General features: G+C 32.6%; 1 protein-coding gene across 3 annotated transcripts in view; it reads right to left on the bottom strand.

Annotated features, from left to right (window-relative positions):
- The window catches only part of STAG1 (stromal antigen 1), a 344,141-nt gene that overhangs the window by 227,295 nt on the left and 99,417 nt on the right, over window positions 1–17,429 (bottom strand). For 2 of the 3 annotated variants that reach the window (XM_036218531.1, XM_036218530.1), the window contains exons 3-4: window positions 13,939–14,041; window positions 5,116–5,280 (exon numbers count right to left, since the gene is read on the bottom strand). In XM_036218531.1, coding sequence (XP_036074424.1) covers window positions 5,116–5,280; window positions 13,939–14,041 — 268 coding nt within the window. Of the gene's footprint in view, window positions 1–5,115; window positions 5,281–13,938; window positions 14,042–17,429 lie in introns of those variants that run through there. The other variant, XM_036218532.1, reaches the window with a different exon arrangement.

Genomic DNA, 17,429 nt, shown 5'->3' with positions numbered 1-17,429 from the left:
TCTGTCTGGTCCCATTCTCTTTTATCTTCTCAGCAAGTAATCAACATTATAAACTTAATGTTAAATAATCTTACGTATGTGTTTATATTTTACATAAATAGTACAATATATTACGTATTATTCTGTAGCTTGCTTTGTTCTCTAAAATGCATTTCTGAAATTTATCCATAATGGTACCTAGAGCTCTAATTCATTCATTGTAACTGCTATAGAGATTTTAAGTATCTGAATATACTACGTTTTATTTATCAATTGTCCTGTTTGTACCCATAGGCATTTAGAATTTTTTACCTTTTTTTCTGCTATTACGAACAAGGAGCAATATAAATGCCTGTATTTGCCTCTTTTATAAACATACACAGAAATTTCTCTAGAGGTTATATCCAGGAAATGAACTGCATTTCTTCAAAGTATTCGCAGTTAGAAGGAAAAAAAAGTGGCTCCCACAGTACAGGCACTCATTAAATACTGAATAAATAAAAAATAAATAGGTCATTCAACTTTTCTTGATACTGTAAAATCTTCCTCCAAAGGGATTAGACACATTTGCACTTCCTCTGGTTGCTACTTGCTACAGTCACTGACTCTTAGTATCTTCCAGCTATTTTTTTGGTTACTCGTTATGAGTATGAAACAGTGTATTTTATTCTGTTCCACCCAAAATTTTAATAATTTTTCCTGAGTACTTTATTAAATAAATTCTTGTTTCCTATTACATTTTCTAATTAAGCAGTCCCCACCTTTTTGGCACCAGGGACTGGTGCTCCTATGAGAATCTAACACCTAATAATCTGAAGTAGGGCTGAGGTGGTGATGCTAAAATTGGGGAGCAGCTGCGAATACAGATAAAGCTTGCCCACCGCTCACCTTCTGCTGTGCCACCCACTTGCTAACAGGCCATGGACCAGTACCGGTCACAGCCTGGGGATTGGGGGTCCCTGTTCTAATTGGTTATTACTGCAATACAGAAGGCTATTGATTTTTTAAATGTTCATGTTCTCTCCAGAAATTTTGTTGAACAGTCTTGAGATTTCAGCATAGACAAATGTATATTTTGCAAATATGGAAATTTTGTGTCTTCCTTTTCAATTGTTAGAATTGTTATTTTTCATTTTATTTTGTAATGAGTATTGAATAGCAGTCAATACTCTACTGCTTGGTCCTGGGAATACATCTAAATCTCTTAAAAATTGTATGATGTGAGCTATAGATTTTTGGAAGATAAGCTTTACCAAGCTAAGTAACTACACTCTTGTTCTCAATTCATCAAGAGTTATTATTCATCATGAATATCAATTATATGTTATAAAATGATTTTTCTAAATATTCTATATCAATTCAGATTAGGGTAGTTTGTTCCCCCTTCAACATGATTATTTGGTATATTATAGTCAAAGCTTTTCTAATATTGATCCATCCTGGCATTCATAAAAGAAACCATCTATCTAGGTCTTAAAAATATATTGAAATCAAATTGCTAATATTTTTATTTAGTTGACCTTTTCTACCATTTATTTTTCTATTTAATTTCCATTTCTACTTTCATTATTCCTTTCTTCCTAATTACTTTAGGACTGCTGTTTTCCTAGTTTCTACTGCTTTTGCTAATAGTAATATATTTAAGACTGTATATTTATCCCAGTAGTACTTTAGCTGGCCCCAATATTTTCACTAACATTATTTTCACTAACATTCATATATCAACTCTGTATATTTCCTTTTTATCACATGAATTAAAGTGCCTTTCCACACTTGTGACAATAATGTAATTTACAACGGGAATTTATTTTGTGTATTTCAACATTACTTGCATTGTAGTAAGAGAACTGGGTGAGAAATTCCTTCATGAACTATTTCAAGATTTTCTTTTAATCCTCAATATTCTGGAGTTACATTATACTATTAATAGTTATGTAATTATTTTCACTTATCTTGTTCACTCCTGAGAACTCTGCATGTGAGAAAATGTCTGGAAATTTCTAAAATTATGTCTTCAAAAAAGTGTCTCTGAACATATTCTCCTCCCTTTGTTTTCTTCCCCTGGCACATTTGGGAATGCTTCTTTATTTCTCTGGGCTACAATCTAATGAATGCCAATTCCTGAATTCTCCCTTTCATGACATCTAATGTAGTCTTTTTCCCCTCAGTAAAACAATTTACTAAGTTTATTGTCTTTTTTTAATTAGATAAAACTTATTCTTTTATCTCCCTAGCATCTTAAGTATACTTATTTCTTTTACTATTCACCCCTCCCCATCTAATATTTTTGTAATTACCTCTGCTCATTCCAATCACTCCACTGCAGAACTAGATCATATAATGTGGACTCAGAACTTCCTGCTCTAAGACAATACTGAAGATTTTTATAGACACAGTCACCAACCAAGTAAGTAGACATTTCAATTCAGATCCTGGTTAAAAGGACTAGGTCTGTCTTTTCCCTTCTTCCACAGCCCTTGATTTCCAATAAGCAAAGTTTTAGTATAAGCTACTATAGAAACTAGGGCCTTCTTCAGTATTAAAGGAATCTTTATTAATAACTAATATATGATAAGCATAAACTAGGAATCTCAAGAGTAAGCTGGATATAACGCTAAACATAAGCCTTAGCCTATACAGCAATTATCAGCAGCTTTCTTCAGTCTCCTTTACAAATACAGAATCTTATATTATACTTTGACTTTGTACAGTAAGCCTGACATTAACCTTCTAGCCATCATGAAGCACTTTTAGTCTTTTAACACATAACAGCCAAACTCTTGGCTACAAGTACCTGCTTCTCTACCTTAAGCCCAATCCTGTTTATCACTTTGTAGTATTTCTTTTACATACACCAAAGAAACATTTCATTTCTAAATTTATTATGTCTGTTTGTATTCTCTGTTTATTATTTGATCTATTATTACTTCATATTTGAAGGAAGTAATAAATAGTAAAAGTAGTGTGCCACACGTTCAAAACAAAACACCAATTTTTTTAAAGTGCATTACCTTTAGTTCAGCAATCATTTTCAGGAATTTATGTTACAAACACACTCCTACATGTACATTTCAGATAGATACATAGGGATATTCAAAGTACTATTTTTAATAGAACAAAACTATTCCTAAATAATTATATTAAATATGCTTATTTCTTTTTAAAGAGTAAAGCAACCTAAATAAAAGCTGGTAAATAAAAAATGGCCCAACCATGTTAGGGACTAATATACAGACATTAAAAATTATAAGATAAATTTATAGGGAAAAAATGCCCACAACAGAATGTTGAGTAAAAAAAGAAAACCACAGTAGTTTAGATTTATAGATTAATTTGAATATAATCAGGGGAAAAAATGTAATATGAATCACAAAAATAATTATAGCAAAGTAAGAAATGTTAAAGGCAGATTTCAATAGAGAAACAGTGAGAAAAAGTTGAAAACATGGATTTAAAACCAAATTATGAAAGGCACCAGAGTGCTTACTACCAATCTTCACCTTTATAAAATATGGATACAAAAAAATTTAAGCAGAGAGTGATAGTATAAAACAGCATTAGGGAAGATTGATCTGAATAAGAATATAGAACACAGTCGAGAAAAAGAAAAAGCTTACACTATTCACTATTTTGTTTCAAACACAGATGATGAGATTTTGTTCATATTAAATACTGAAGAGTAAAGATTTTGCTGATAATAAATAAAAGCTGCCATTGAGCTTTAACACAATATGCATTCAAATTATCTTTACAGAAACAAATATCTTATAAAGTTTTACATGAAAAATGCAAAATACTGAAATGCAATTTTAAAATTTCTGCATTAAAATAAATTGGCTTCATTTTTCTGCTTATGTTTGTTTCCATCTAAATGTAGAAAAAAAATTAAGTAGTTCTCAAAAATTAATTTGTAGCTTTTTAATTTTTCTATTGAAATGCATTAAATTGTCAAGTTTAATGGCTAAAGGCTACTTAATCTATTTTTAAATTATATTTACATAATTTACAAGTTGTCCACTGCTTTGGACAACTGGGAATTCAATATTTCTTTTACAATCTAGCATCATCTCACTACTCCGCCTCCCTACCTTCCCACGCAAGCTCCAAAACCCCTGAACACATCAATCTGATAACAATCCATAAAAAGCGATAAACACTAACTTCCCTTAAAGAATTCAAAAGGAAATATATGATAAAAAAAAATAGCACACTAAAAAAAGTTGTCTACTTTTAGTTCTAAAAATAAATCTTGTATCATAAATTTCAAAATCAAACTGAAAATGAAGTACTAAAAAATGAGCAATACTAAATAAAAAGATTTAACATACTATCGAACATTAGTAATCAAATGTAAATTATACCATTTTCACCTATGTAATTGGAAAATCTTGAATATAAAATATCTAACTGCTAGCAAAACCTCCGGTGAAAGATAAACTAGTATAATTTTTATGTAGCATAACATAATATTTATGTATCACAGTTAAATACATTTAAACCAAATAATTTCACCTCTACTATTTTAAAATGAAAAGAATATATAGAGTTGTAAAAAAAACACAAATAATAGATAAATTTTATAATACACTCAAGGACTAGTCAAAATACACTAAAGGACTAGTAAAATAATTATGGTTTACCCTTATAATTAATTAGTATGAAGCAAATAAAAATGTGCCCTTACAGAATAGTTAGTGATAGTTTGTCGAGTAAATGAAAAGAAAGAAAAAAGTGAAAAGGTTATAAAGATCACATACACAAAAAAAAATAATCAGGGAATATTGATTGTGGTTATTCCTAATTTACTACTTAGGAATGCTTTTATATACCCTTTCTTCTTTTAAACATTCTTCAATATACATGTTACTTATATTAATTAAGATTCTAAAAAAAATAAGGCGAAAAAATTCTCTTTAAGCATCTCCTATTATTATACACAAGTCATTTTACTGAGCACAATGTAAAGTGTAGCTTACTAGTAAACCAAATGTCTTTCCTAACACTCTTTACAAAACAAGAAAAATCTCTAAAAATAAATTTCTTGATTACACAATCAACAAGTATATATATGCTAATAGCTTCCACACAGATTGACTGTATTCCTTTATAAATAAAATAAAAACACTTCGTGTTTACCTGCATTGCACTTTTCCCCAGTTTCACCACTTCAAATAATGTGACAGGTTCCCCTTCGCCATTCTGTTGAGGGTGCCCATTAGCCCTTCCACGGCCTGTTCCTCTAACTCCAGCTTCAATTCTACTCTTCTCCCCTGGAGATTTTCGAGGTTTCTTATTTGTAGACTGAATAAAAAGATGGAAAAAAAATTAATTACATGCAAGTATATTTTGCTTTATGAAGAATGAGCTAAATTATGTTGGATCCTGGGAGCAGTAATTAGCACTACTACAGAAAGGCAAGAGGCATAACCCCTGACCAACGAAATTTCACAATTTGTTTTCAGTGATTAAAAAAAAAAAGTACAGACAACAAAGTGTAAGTTAATTTATGTAAGGCATGGAAATAAAATTTAAAAAAGAATTTAGTATTTTGTACAATACCAGTGCTGAACATTTTAATCATGTACCCTCTTGACACTTCCTTCATCATACCCTCTTCAATACTTCCTAAGAAACCTTTTTCAATACAATTACTCAGAAATGTGGCATATTCAACTTCTCCCTTTACTGAAGTGCTCAAATATTTCTTACCCAGTCATGCAACAAGTATACACTGAACAACTCCACCCCACCCGCTTCAGTGACACTGATTCAAACATTTGCAATAGAATTAGATTGCTTGTCACATTCTACATTCCATAGTGGTATCCTCCAAACCTTCTAAATGATGTTTTTTAGCAATCTGTATTCATAAAATTTGCTTTTCTAATAAAGTTCAATGGGTTTTTGACAAATGCATAGTGTCATGTATGCACAATTCCAGTATAATAGAGAAATTCACCACATTAAAAAATCCCAGTGTGTCACCCATTCAAACCTCTCATTTCCCCTTGGCAAACACTAAATTTTTAAAAAACCATCTCTACAGCTTTGTCTTCTACAGACAGTCATATAATCGAAATTATACAGTACATAGTCTTTTCAGACTGGCATCTTTCACTTTAACAATAAGCAATTGAAATTCATCCACGACTTTTAGTGGCTAATTTCTTTTTATTTTAAAATAATATTCCATTGTATGGTTGTGTCACATTTTGTCATGCATTTACCTAATAATGAATATCTCAGTCATCATTTTTTGGCATTAAGGCATAAAGTGGCTATACGCATTCACATGCAGAGTTTTGTGTGGACATAAAAAGTAGCTGTGTGAACACCTAGGAGGATGATTACTGAATTATATGGTAAAACTATGTTCATTTAGCTTTGTACAAAACTGTCAAGCTTTCTTCCAAAATGGCTATACCATTTTTACTTCCTACCGGCAAGGAATGAGAGTTCCTGTTGCTTCACATCCTTGCCAGAAAGTTGGTACTGTCAGGTTTTTGGATTTCAACCATTCTAACAGGTTTATAGTGGTATCCATTGTTTTAATTTGCAATTCCTGAATAACAAATTATAAATGACTTTTGAATAATAATTCTTCACATGAAATTTTCTGTTCAAATTATTGGTGAGGATTTTGTCTCCTGACTGGACCCTGAATAATTCTCTATATTTGCTCTGTCCAACATGGCAGCCAATAACCTCATGTTGATAACTGAGCACTTGAAATAAGGCTAGTCAAAAATGAGATGTGTAGTAAGTATAAATTATCCACAAGATTTTAAAGATTTAATATGAAAAAATAGCATATAAAATGCCTAAATAATTTCATATTGATTGCATGGTAAAATGTTTTAGATATATTATGTTAAACAGATTATATTATTAAAGTTATTTCATTCATTTCTTTCAATTTATTAGACAATATGAAATTGCAGGTGTGGCTCACATCGCATTTCTATTGAACAATACCACTCTATCCTCATACTCTAACCACAGTAATCTTTATAATACAAACCTAATCCCATCATTTCCTTGTTTATTTAACCTCTGATTTTTAAAAGACCCTCATAACCATCAAGTTAAAGTCTGAACTCCTCAGCACGGCAAGTAAGGCTATCAATTACTACACTTGTTCAGTCATCCACCAAATCTGATTCATCTTTATAGGCCACAATCTTGCTATACTGATCAATTTAAAGTTCCCTGACAATATCATTTCATACATTCATTTTGTTTAGCTGAACTCTAAACCCTGGCTCTTCCTAGCAAGTCTTGTTTCTGTGTTCATTCTTTGGAGTAATAGGCACATTCCTAGCAGTATGTGCATGTGTGCATGTATATATGCATGCATGCATTTGTGTACGAAGAAGGGAGGGAGAAATGTGATTTTTTTTTTTTTTTACTAAATAGGAAATATATTCACATGGCTCAAAATTTAAGAGTGATCAAAGTTATACAATGAAATTTGTCCATCACTGCTCTCAAGCCACAATCTTCTTTCCTAAGAGGCGACCAATATTATTCATTCCTACATGTCCTTCCAGAGACATTTAAACACATAATTAAAGCAAATGTATATGAAAAAAATTGAAGACATAAATAACTGGAAACTCATCACATGTATATGAATTGGAAGGCATAATATCATTAAGAGGTCAATCCCGCCCAAAGTGATCAACAGATTCAATGTAACCTCTAACAAAATCCCAATGACTTTTTTTGCAGAAATAGAAAAACCCATTCTAAAATTCATAGGGAATCTCAAAGGACTGCAAACAGTCAAAATAAGGTTGTATAAGAACAATGCTGGAGGATGCACACTTCTTGATTTCAAAACTTATTACAAAGTTACAATGATCAAAACAATGCGGTACTAACACAGGAAAACGTACACACCAATGGAATAGAACCCTCGTATATATGGTTAAGTAATTTTTGACCAGGGTGCCAAGATCATTAAATGGGAAAAAGGTAAAAAGGTAACCCAGAGAATGGGAAAATACAATTGGAAATCATATATCTGGTAAAGGATCAACAGCCAGAATACATATAGAACTCCTAAAAGTTAATAATTAAACAAACAAGACTGGAAAATGGGTAAAAGACTTGAAACACATTTCTCCAAAGATAGGCAAATGGCCAATAAGCACATGAATAGATGCTTAATATTCAGTGATGCTCTACTGATTAATAGAGAAATGCAAATTAAAACTACAAAGAGATGCCACCTCACATCTATTAGGATGGCTATGAGGGTGAGGGGAGGGACAGGAAAGGGGGTGAGGAGGAGAAAAGCGAGGAAATGAGAGGGAATGAGGGAGAATGAATGGGAGAGAGAAAACAAGTGTTGGTGGATGGCCACTATCAGAAAAAGAGAAAACAAGCCTTGGCGAGGATTTGGAGAAACTGAGTCTTGTGCACTGTTGATGGGAACATAAAATGGTACACCCATTGTGGATAACAGTATGGCATTTCATCATAATATTAAAAACTGAATTACCATATGATCCAGTAACTAAACAATTACATATCTGGGTATACTCAAAAGAAATGAAAGGTCTCAAAAAGATGTATGTACATCCATTTTCATAGCAACATTACTGACAGTAGCTAACACTTGGATGCAACCCAAGTGTCCATCAGCTGACAAATACCACATGATTCCTCTTACACAAAGTACTTAGTCAAAATCATAAAGACAGAAAGTAAAATGGTAGTTGCCAGAGTATGGGGGCAGTAGGAAATGGTGAGTTATTGTTTAATGGGTACAGAACTTCAGTACTAAAAGATGAAGATGGATGATGGTGATGATTACACAACATTATGAATGTATTTAATGCCATTGAATTGTACACTTAAATATGGTTAAGTTGATTAAATCTTATGTATATTTCACCAGAATAAATAAATTTTGGAGAAGAAAACCCAAATGCATTTATATTTCCATTATCTATCATATTTTGTTACTTATGCACAGTTCTGCACCATTCCATTTTCACTATCAACATATTTTGTAGTCAATCCATAAACAAGATCTAGAGCATGCCTTGATTCTTTGCTGAAAGCTGCAGTGTTCCACTATACATCTGTATATTAATAAATGTACATCTGTACATTATTTTATTTAGAGATTAACCTGCTGACAGATATTTGTTTTGTTTTGAATCTTTTACTATTACAAATAATACAACAAGTAACTGTATGTATAGAAATGTTTGTGTGTATAAAGGAAAAATAAAATATAATTCTCATACCTGTAAGCCTTTTAGCCTTGGTTGTAAATTGGGCAAAAAAGATAAATTAAAACATAAAAATCCATTTGATTTTATCTAGGGTCTATCTATATTTTATCCTCATTATCAGAAGGGTGATTTTCCTAGTACAGATTAAGACAATAATATGTAGTAAAGATGCAGAAAGACAAGGAAAACATGTTCAGAAAGAGTGTCCCCAATAAAAAAATAAAAAAAGAGTAAAGAAGAGGTAAGATCACAGTATAACAGGATACACTTAATCTTTAGCTTATACCCAAGGGATATAATTTTGCAGTCCTGAGAATAATTTCTCTCTCAAGACATAGGTCTATGCTTATCCCACTAAAATCACGTTTGTTTGGGGCTGTGGGTGGAGGATACCAGTATGCAGTGATGTAGAGGGGATTTAAAAATTAAGAATTGTGACAGTTAATTTAAAAGGTAATAATATACAAATATAATTCTTTAATTACTTGTGACTCGTCAGGCTCTCTTCTGTACAATTTTATGGCCACAAAGGTCAGGCCTCCTGCACATATAGTCCCATTTCTGGACAAGGATCTAAGGTATTCTTGAATTAAAGAAATGGATGATGTTCCATGTCAAATTTGCTTGGTTGGTCCAGTTCTGAGAGTAAGTCATCTTAGGAAATGAATTTTGCCTTAATTTGCAAGTTAATAATGCTTTAGTAATCTAGCCAGTAATTTGGTTCCTCCTGAACTAGAGTCCTGTCCTACCATTATCAGTTTACCTCAGGGACTGAAGTCCTATTCCTGAATCCCAAGCCATTAGGTCGGACCCCCACAACAGGCAACAAGACCACATCCGCACCAGCTCTAGCACAGATCTAGCTCAGCACAGATCATTAATTGCTTACTGATCCTAAAGACAAAGTCTCCCTGATGGAACAAGATCAGCTTACTCCATCTACCCCAACTACTACCCACCTAGAAAATCTCTCTTCCACTAATATCAAGTGGATTCCTTCCCGAATAGCTGCCTCAACCTTGTGGCTATGTCTAGTTTCTATGTCTTGTCTCATAGAGTCTCACTTATTCTATCTTTCAGAATTCATGCTTAAAACCCAAGTGACACCTATTACTGCCAGTTATGTATACTAAATCTATTCATGAGCAAACAAACTCAAACCGATTCAATCTACAGAACAAATAATATTAGAAAAAGATTTTTTTCTCCTACTCATTCAACACAACTTTTATTTCTTCATGCATCATGCAGTTACTAGGTATTAGACATATAAATAAGTTGATCCTTCCATGTAGCATAACACATTGCTTTCAAAGAACTTAATAGTATTTAAGGTGTATTTTTCATCATTCCAATACAATTTTGTCAATTGGCGGTAGAGGAGGAACACTCATCTTTCATTTCCCATAAGTAATAGTGTAAGTGAGATTTCTGTGATCCACAGATTTAGTAATACAGACACTAGCGTCATGTGTTCATTGCTGCGGCTAATTCAAGGGAAAGTGGGGAAAAAACAGATGTTAATAAGTATCTGTAGGAAAACAAAACTACTTGAAAGAAAGCCTGCCTCAACATATTATGTAATGAATTTTATGGAAAATATCTTCATAAAGTTAGAAAAATATACACTCTTCACTGCACCTTTGTGAAAACATTACAGTCTAATGTTGGAGTTTAGATTAATCTTTAAGACAAAATGCTTTACTACAATTATATACTACTTAGTTTAAATGTGTACATATACTTCCGGTAAACTCTTTTAAGTAAAAGTTTGCACTGCTGTGTAGGAAAATTAACTATTTAAAATCACTCTACCCCAAAACTCTGTATAGGTTAAGTTGCAGTATGAGTGGTTTTTAAAACGTCTTTGGCCCATTAAATATCTAAAAGAAGATGCTCAATTTAACAACTGGAAAATGAATCTGGAGTCAAGGTTGGAGACATAAATCTAAGTGACATAAGCTCAGGGATCGTATTTAAAGTCATGAGACCGGATGTAATCACCAAGGGAGTAATGTGTGCAGACAAAAACTGATGTCCATTATTTGTTAATGCAATCATAAGGTTAGCATAAACATGATTTAGAGATCATTAATTATTTTGTTAGAGAGCTAAAATAATAATACCTATGAATTAGGATAACTAAAAAATTAGTGTGGTTTGATGAGAAAAAAGTCTCTGAAATAATGGTTCACCAAAAAGAAACACCAAATGAGGTGCCCCCTAAGTACTTAGAAATAAAAAAAAACAATACTATCCATAACAGAAAATCCTTACCCCATTTGTTTTCATATGACTTTATGGCAATCAAAACTTGGGGATTGTTCAAAATGGAACCAGTTGATAGAAAATGTCCAAATAATCTTCAGAACAAGTACGGAGGCACAACTCAAATCTGTCATGCTGACAATTACACTTCTCATTTTAGTATTCTTTTTTTTCTCCCCTCCCCACACTTCCACCCCTGACCTGTGGATGTTGCCATTTCCTCTTAAGAACCATATCTCTGAAGGCAGGGCGTCTTCGCCCACACGCTCACAGTGTGCACCCGGGGCCTGACACCCCCAGTGCACCTGGGGTGTCTGGACACTCAAGGGGTCTGGTGCACCCAGGAGGCCTTGCACACCCATGGTATGGTCCGTGGCTCCACCTTGGGTACACACCTAGGACCTTCTGCATGTAAAGCAGATTTGCTAACTACTATTACACTATGGAGCCACCCCCTCATTTTAGTATGCTTAAGACAAACAGTTTGAGAGCTAGGATCTTTTACTATTATAGATAACTACAACAATAAGCCTATGGCGAACTACCATATGTAAATTACCACTTTCTATTTTTGTTTTCTACTCTGTAAACTGCATATAAGACCTATTTCATAGAACTGGTGTGACTAAGTGATTAGTGATTAAGTGACATAAAAAGCATCAGCGCAGTGCAAAGCCCAGAGCAGAAGAAACTCAGAAAGTGGTACTGTTTCCAAAATTAAAACATGGGCCTGGGTCAGGTGGATGTTTAGATAGCCATGGGAAATAATGAGTGTGAAAATACGAACTAAAGCCTAACTAACACAAGTCTCTAGAATTCTACTTTCCTATCATGGTCAACATTTTTTTCGATTCTTAAAGCATAAATGAAAAGACACAAAGGCTTTCGTAAAGGAGACAGCATTTGATCTTAATCTTATAAGTGAAGAATTTCAACTGGAGAACATATTTGAGTAAGCAATCATACAGGCAATTCAGTTTCCCACCTTCAAGCAAGTTCAGTCTTATTTCCAATTTTGCATCTATAACCCATGAATACCAGAGAAAGCGATGTAATTTTCCTATAGTCTCAGGAAAATCGTGTAGTAGTAAGGGGAACTAGACTCATCTCCATCTTCTAACTGGAAGACTCTCCCTTTTCCTAATGTTTTTTAAAGAAATATTGCCACCAAATACTTCTACGAAATTAAGAACTATTATAAAGAGTGATTATAATGAATGTCTTTTCATCTGTAATTACTTTCCTTTTAAATAAAGGTGAAGGATAAAGGCAAGAAAAATTATAGAAGTCATCCTTCTATCCTTTTTTTTTAATAAAGATTGTCCTGGAAAATTGAAGGGTATGAAGTTTCACTGAAAACTAATTAAAATTTGTGACAAACAGATAAATACTGATCGAACAGCAAGAACATTAAAAAAGTCTTAAGTCACTAAAAGGACATACATATAATAACTGTTAAATTACATAACCATCAATTACAATAGGTAGATCCTATTCACCTCATGATTCAAGCCAACTATATTTAAAAAGTTATAGTATTAATAAAATGGTTATGAACTATAAATTGGTTATTTGGTGATATTAATAAAATATTGTTAACCAGGGATACAATAATGATATTAGGGTGATTTTTATAAAAGAAAAAGTCCTTATTTTTAGAGATACATTCTGAAATATTTACAAATGGAATGATGTTTAGGGTGATCTTTAAAATAACATGAGAAGGAAAGAAGGGGTAGAGAGATAAAACAACCATAACTTGATAACTGTTGTAGCTGGGTAAAGGTTACATGAGAGTTCATTGTATTATTATGCCTCCTATAAAAGGAGGCTGAAATATTCCTTAAAAGAACATTTATAAAATAGAAAAAGATTGCTAACAGCAACTGACATCATAAAAGTGAGTGCAGAATAGTACAAGCCTTAATCCCTTGACATAGTCATAGTATTGTCTTTAAGAGCTTATGCTGCCTTAATTTAAATGACTGGTATACTCAGAATACGTAAAGATTTCCCTCAAAGAATACTTAGAGCGCTTCTAAACGTCTCAAGCATGTATCAATGTGAATATATTCTAAGAAAGGCCCAAGTCGCAAAATAATACCACCAAAGTCCACACTTAAGAGCTCACAAGAAATCAGAGTTGCATCTAAAAAGCAGGGACGTCATATATACACCTCATTCCATGTTCATCACCGCTATGCTTTCACATGGACCACCATTTACTTAAAAGAGAAGCAGGGAGAGCAAGAAAGATATTATAATTGATATCCTTTTTCTGATCACTGCCAAGCCAATATATGAAGCCAAGTTTCCAAAAATCTTTAATATGTCACTAAAATAACAAAAAGTATTAACAGTACTAGCATTATCAAATGGCTCATACCAAGTCCCTTTACTTGGTAACCATTACAGGAACAAAAAAGATAAGCATAATACATACTGGAGGCCGGCCAGGACGACCCCTTTTCCTTTTTCCTTTGACCTCTGTTTCTTCGAGTTCGCTGCCAGCATCGGAATGAGCAGTAGTTTCATTAGTTGAATCCCTAGAAAATGATATTTTTTTTTAGTGAACAAATTAATTCATAAATACAATGAAGTTTTGTTTTACTACTTTCCTTACCTCCTGTTAAATGGCCAATTAGCAAATCGAAAATGTTTTCCTCCTTATCTAATATTATACAACACTGAGTAAGATGAATCTCCCAAAGAGAGAAATAAAGAGGATGAAATGGCTGGAAATGACAGCTGTTATACAAAATATAAATGTAAAATACAACTGAAAAAGACTAATTCTTTGATATGAAAAGATGAAGGTTTTGGAGAAATTTATTCATTTTATAAAATCATGAAAGTCAGTGGTACGCTGAAAAATGTTTAACGATTGGCTCTTCAAAAATATATATTCACATAAGTTATTTAAAATGTTACTGATAAAGGATGCAGGGCACACAATTTTAAACAATAAAACATAATCTTTATTATAAATTATGATTCACATAAAATAATTTTAATAATTTTGCCAAATTCTTGTATCCACAGTTAACCTATGGTTTCAACTGATGAATAAAGAGTTTTGATAGAAAAGATGGTTGATACCTTTGTTCACTTTAATAACAGGTTGCAAGTAAAATGACAAAGACATTTGTTGGAACTTAACTCACTGTTCAATGGTGTGAGCAACTTAACTGAGTTGGATAATAGTTCTCAAATACTGAAGCGTACTTCCTCAATTATTATGCTATCATAATGTAATAACTATAGACCTGACACATCTTGAGGTTTAATCTGCATTGTTAATGATTTCTCCATCACCTTATTAAGTCTATTATAGACAACTGACAAACAATAAATTGAACTCCGATTTGCAATGTTTGCTGATTTCCATAATGTAAGTATTCCCACCACAGCCAATATCAAACTACCAAAGTGACATCACCAAACAGATTTGGAAAGTAATGAAGAGTAGTAATATACCACTACAAAGTATTTTCACCATAGAGATACAATAGGTGTCAATTAAAACCTCAAGAGCAGAAAATAATATGTAAAATAATTAGGAAGTGATGAATTTTGAGTATTTATATTTAATCAGGGTCAAAAAATCTTGGGAATTTAATATTCAGCTCTCCAGGCCACTACAAGCTGGCTCTAGCATGGCACTGAAATGGTACAGATAGTATGAACAAGAACTTCTTCACTAAATTCCATATTATTAACTATACACTATCATTAGATCTGTCCATATGTAAGTCAAGATTTTTAACTGCAAGTATAACATGCTTCTTTGAATGCTACCTCAAATTCATGAAATACATGTAAAATTAAGTCTAACACTGACTTATTTCTAGCTCTCTGCTCATGGCAATACCACTAACTAACCAATTTATTAATTTAATGCATGTGCGTGCTTTAAATTGTTATAAAATCTATTATTATCACTATTATCCTGTCTTACTCAAATTATCAGAAATCACAATCTTTTCCATGTGCCGTCAGCTAACAAGTCCTGAGTTGTCCTCAGTATAATTGTCTCTCATTCTTTGCATGATTATTATCAAAATCAGCACTTCCTGAATTAATCTAATCTCTTTGCTTCTATTAATTCCCTTGTCTAAGCCATTCTATACACTGCTGCCAGTAACATTCTTGTATAGTTTTATCTCCCTGCTTGCAAACTTTCAAAGGTAAACTAGTATCTAAAACTATAAATGAAGTTGATCTAGTTCAAGGGTCAAACAGTAAATATTTTAGGCTTAGGGGTCTTAAGATCTCTATATCTACTACTCAACTCAGCTCTGGCACCATAGCATGAATGCACCCAGAGACAATACATAAATGAATGGACGTGGCTGCTGTCTAATAATATTTATAAAAGCAACTATTTGAGTCACTTACTGTAGTTTGTCAATCCCTGATATAGTTGATCTTACTCGTCTCTACTAATGAACAATAAATCACACTGCTGTTTTCCTCACTACAGCTCAAACAGACTATGCTTAGTATATACTATGTGCCAGTTTATATATACTATCTACAATAAACACACACAAAAATCTTTAAGTAAACATATTATTGTCCTGATTTTACGGATGAAGAAACAAAAGATCTGAAAACACAATAATCTTGTCCACAGTCACACACACCTAGTAAGTGGCACGGTCCACTTAGATATTAAGGTAAACATGAAATTCCCTTTTGACATGTCAGGATACTAGAATGCAAATATTATAATTTGTATTTCTTATGAGTAAAAAGAATCCATTAGTGCTTTTGATGCTCATTAAAATCTCTAGGCAACTACAGGAATAGGTTGGTTCCAACATACAGTATGTGACCCATTAGTGAAACTAATTTAGCCTTAAACAAGAGTTCACTGACAAAAAATGTAATTGGTTTTCTAATTCTGCCAACTGTAGCTAGCTTAAAAGGTGATAGTTCTTACCAGCAAATAACTAATACACTCCAATTAGTATATATATGTTTATTAGAATATATGATACACAAATTTCTGTTTCTTAATGTCAAGTAATAGAGAAGATAAAAGAATATAAGGAAGAATTTCATTTCACCATACCTTAACTTTAAATCCCAATCTGCAGAAAAACATCAACAGTTTCATCAATACCTTTCCATAAATGTTTTTACATATATATCTCTCAAAATACAAAACTATATTTCAGTATAAAAATTTTCTAATAGGAATTTTCCATAAAAATACATAGGATTCCTGAATGATAGGCCACATAATTTATAAAATTTATTTAACTTCTTCCCTACCAATGAGCACTTACACTGCCTCTAGTTTTACAATATTATAAACAGAGCTGAAAAATTGTCCTTGTACATTAACTCTTATTACACATCAACAAATCTCTCTCTAGGCTAGAGAGAGCAAAATGCTAAGTGTCAAAGGGTATACAAATCAAACTTCAACCACTGCTCTACACAAACATTCACATTTAGAAGACTACTGAACATTAATTATGAGAATGGAAGAATCAGATCAAATCTTATACAAATGATTTCTTTGCTCCCTAAAATTCCAAATTCTGTCTTCCTCTCTCGTTTTCCACTATAATCACTTTAGTTCAAGTTGTCATTATCTCTGGCCTGGATAAAAGGTCTCCTTGCTTCTACTGTTGCCTTTTCTAATCTAATCAGTATAGGGAACTAAGAGCAAATTTCTAAGTATGTCATATTACGCTTCTCCCATGCTTAAAACTCTACAGTGGCTTCCTACTGCTCCTAGGAAGAAAAACTCAAAATTTTAATATGATTCAGCAGGTTCCTGTATCGTACAGCCCCACACTATTCACAAGGCTTATTTCATGCCACTCTCTATCCCCAATCCTCAAAAAAATAAAAATTAAAAAAACAACTTTATTTCAGTTCCTCAAACATACCATGATTCCTCCTTGCTCAGGGTCTTTG

This window comes from Rousettus aegyptiacus, unplaced genomic scaffold, assembly GCF_014176215.1.
Source record: "Rousettus aegyptiacus isolate mRouAeg1 unplaced genomic scaffold, mRouAeg1.p scaffold_m13_p_4, whole genome shotgun sequence".
Classification (NCBI taxonomy): domain Eukaryota; kingdom Metazoa; phylum Chordata; class Mammalia; order Chiroptera; family Pteropodidae; genus Rousettus; species Rousettus aegyptiacus.
This window is presented reverse-complemented; position numbering and strand designations above follow the sequence as displayed.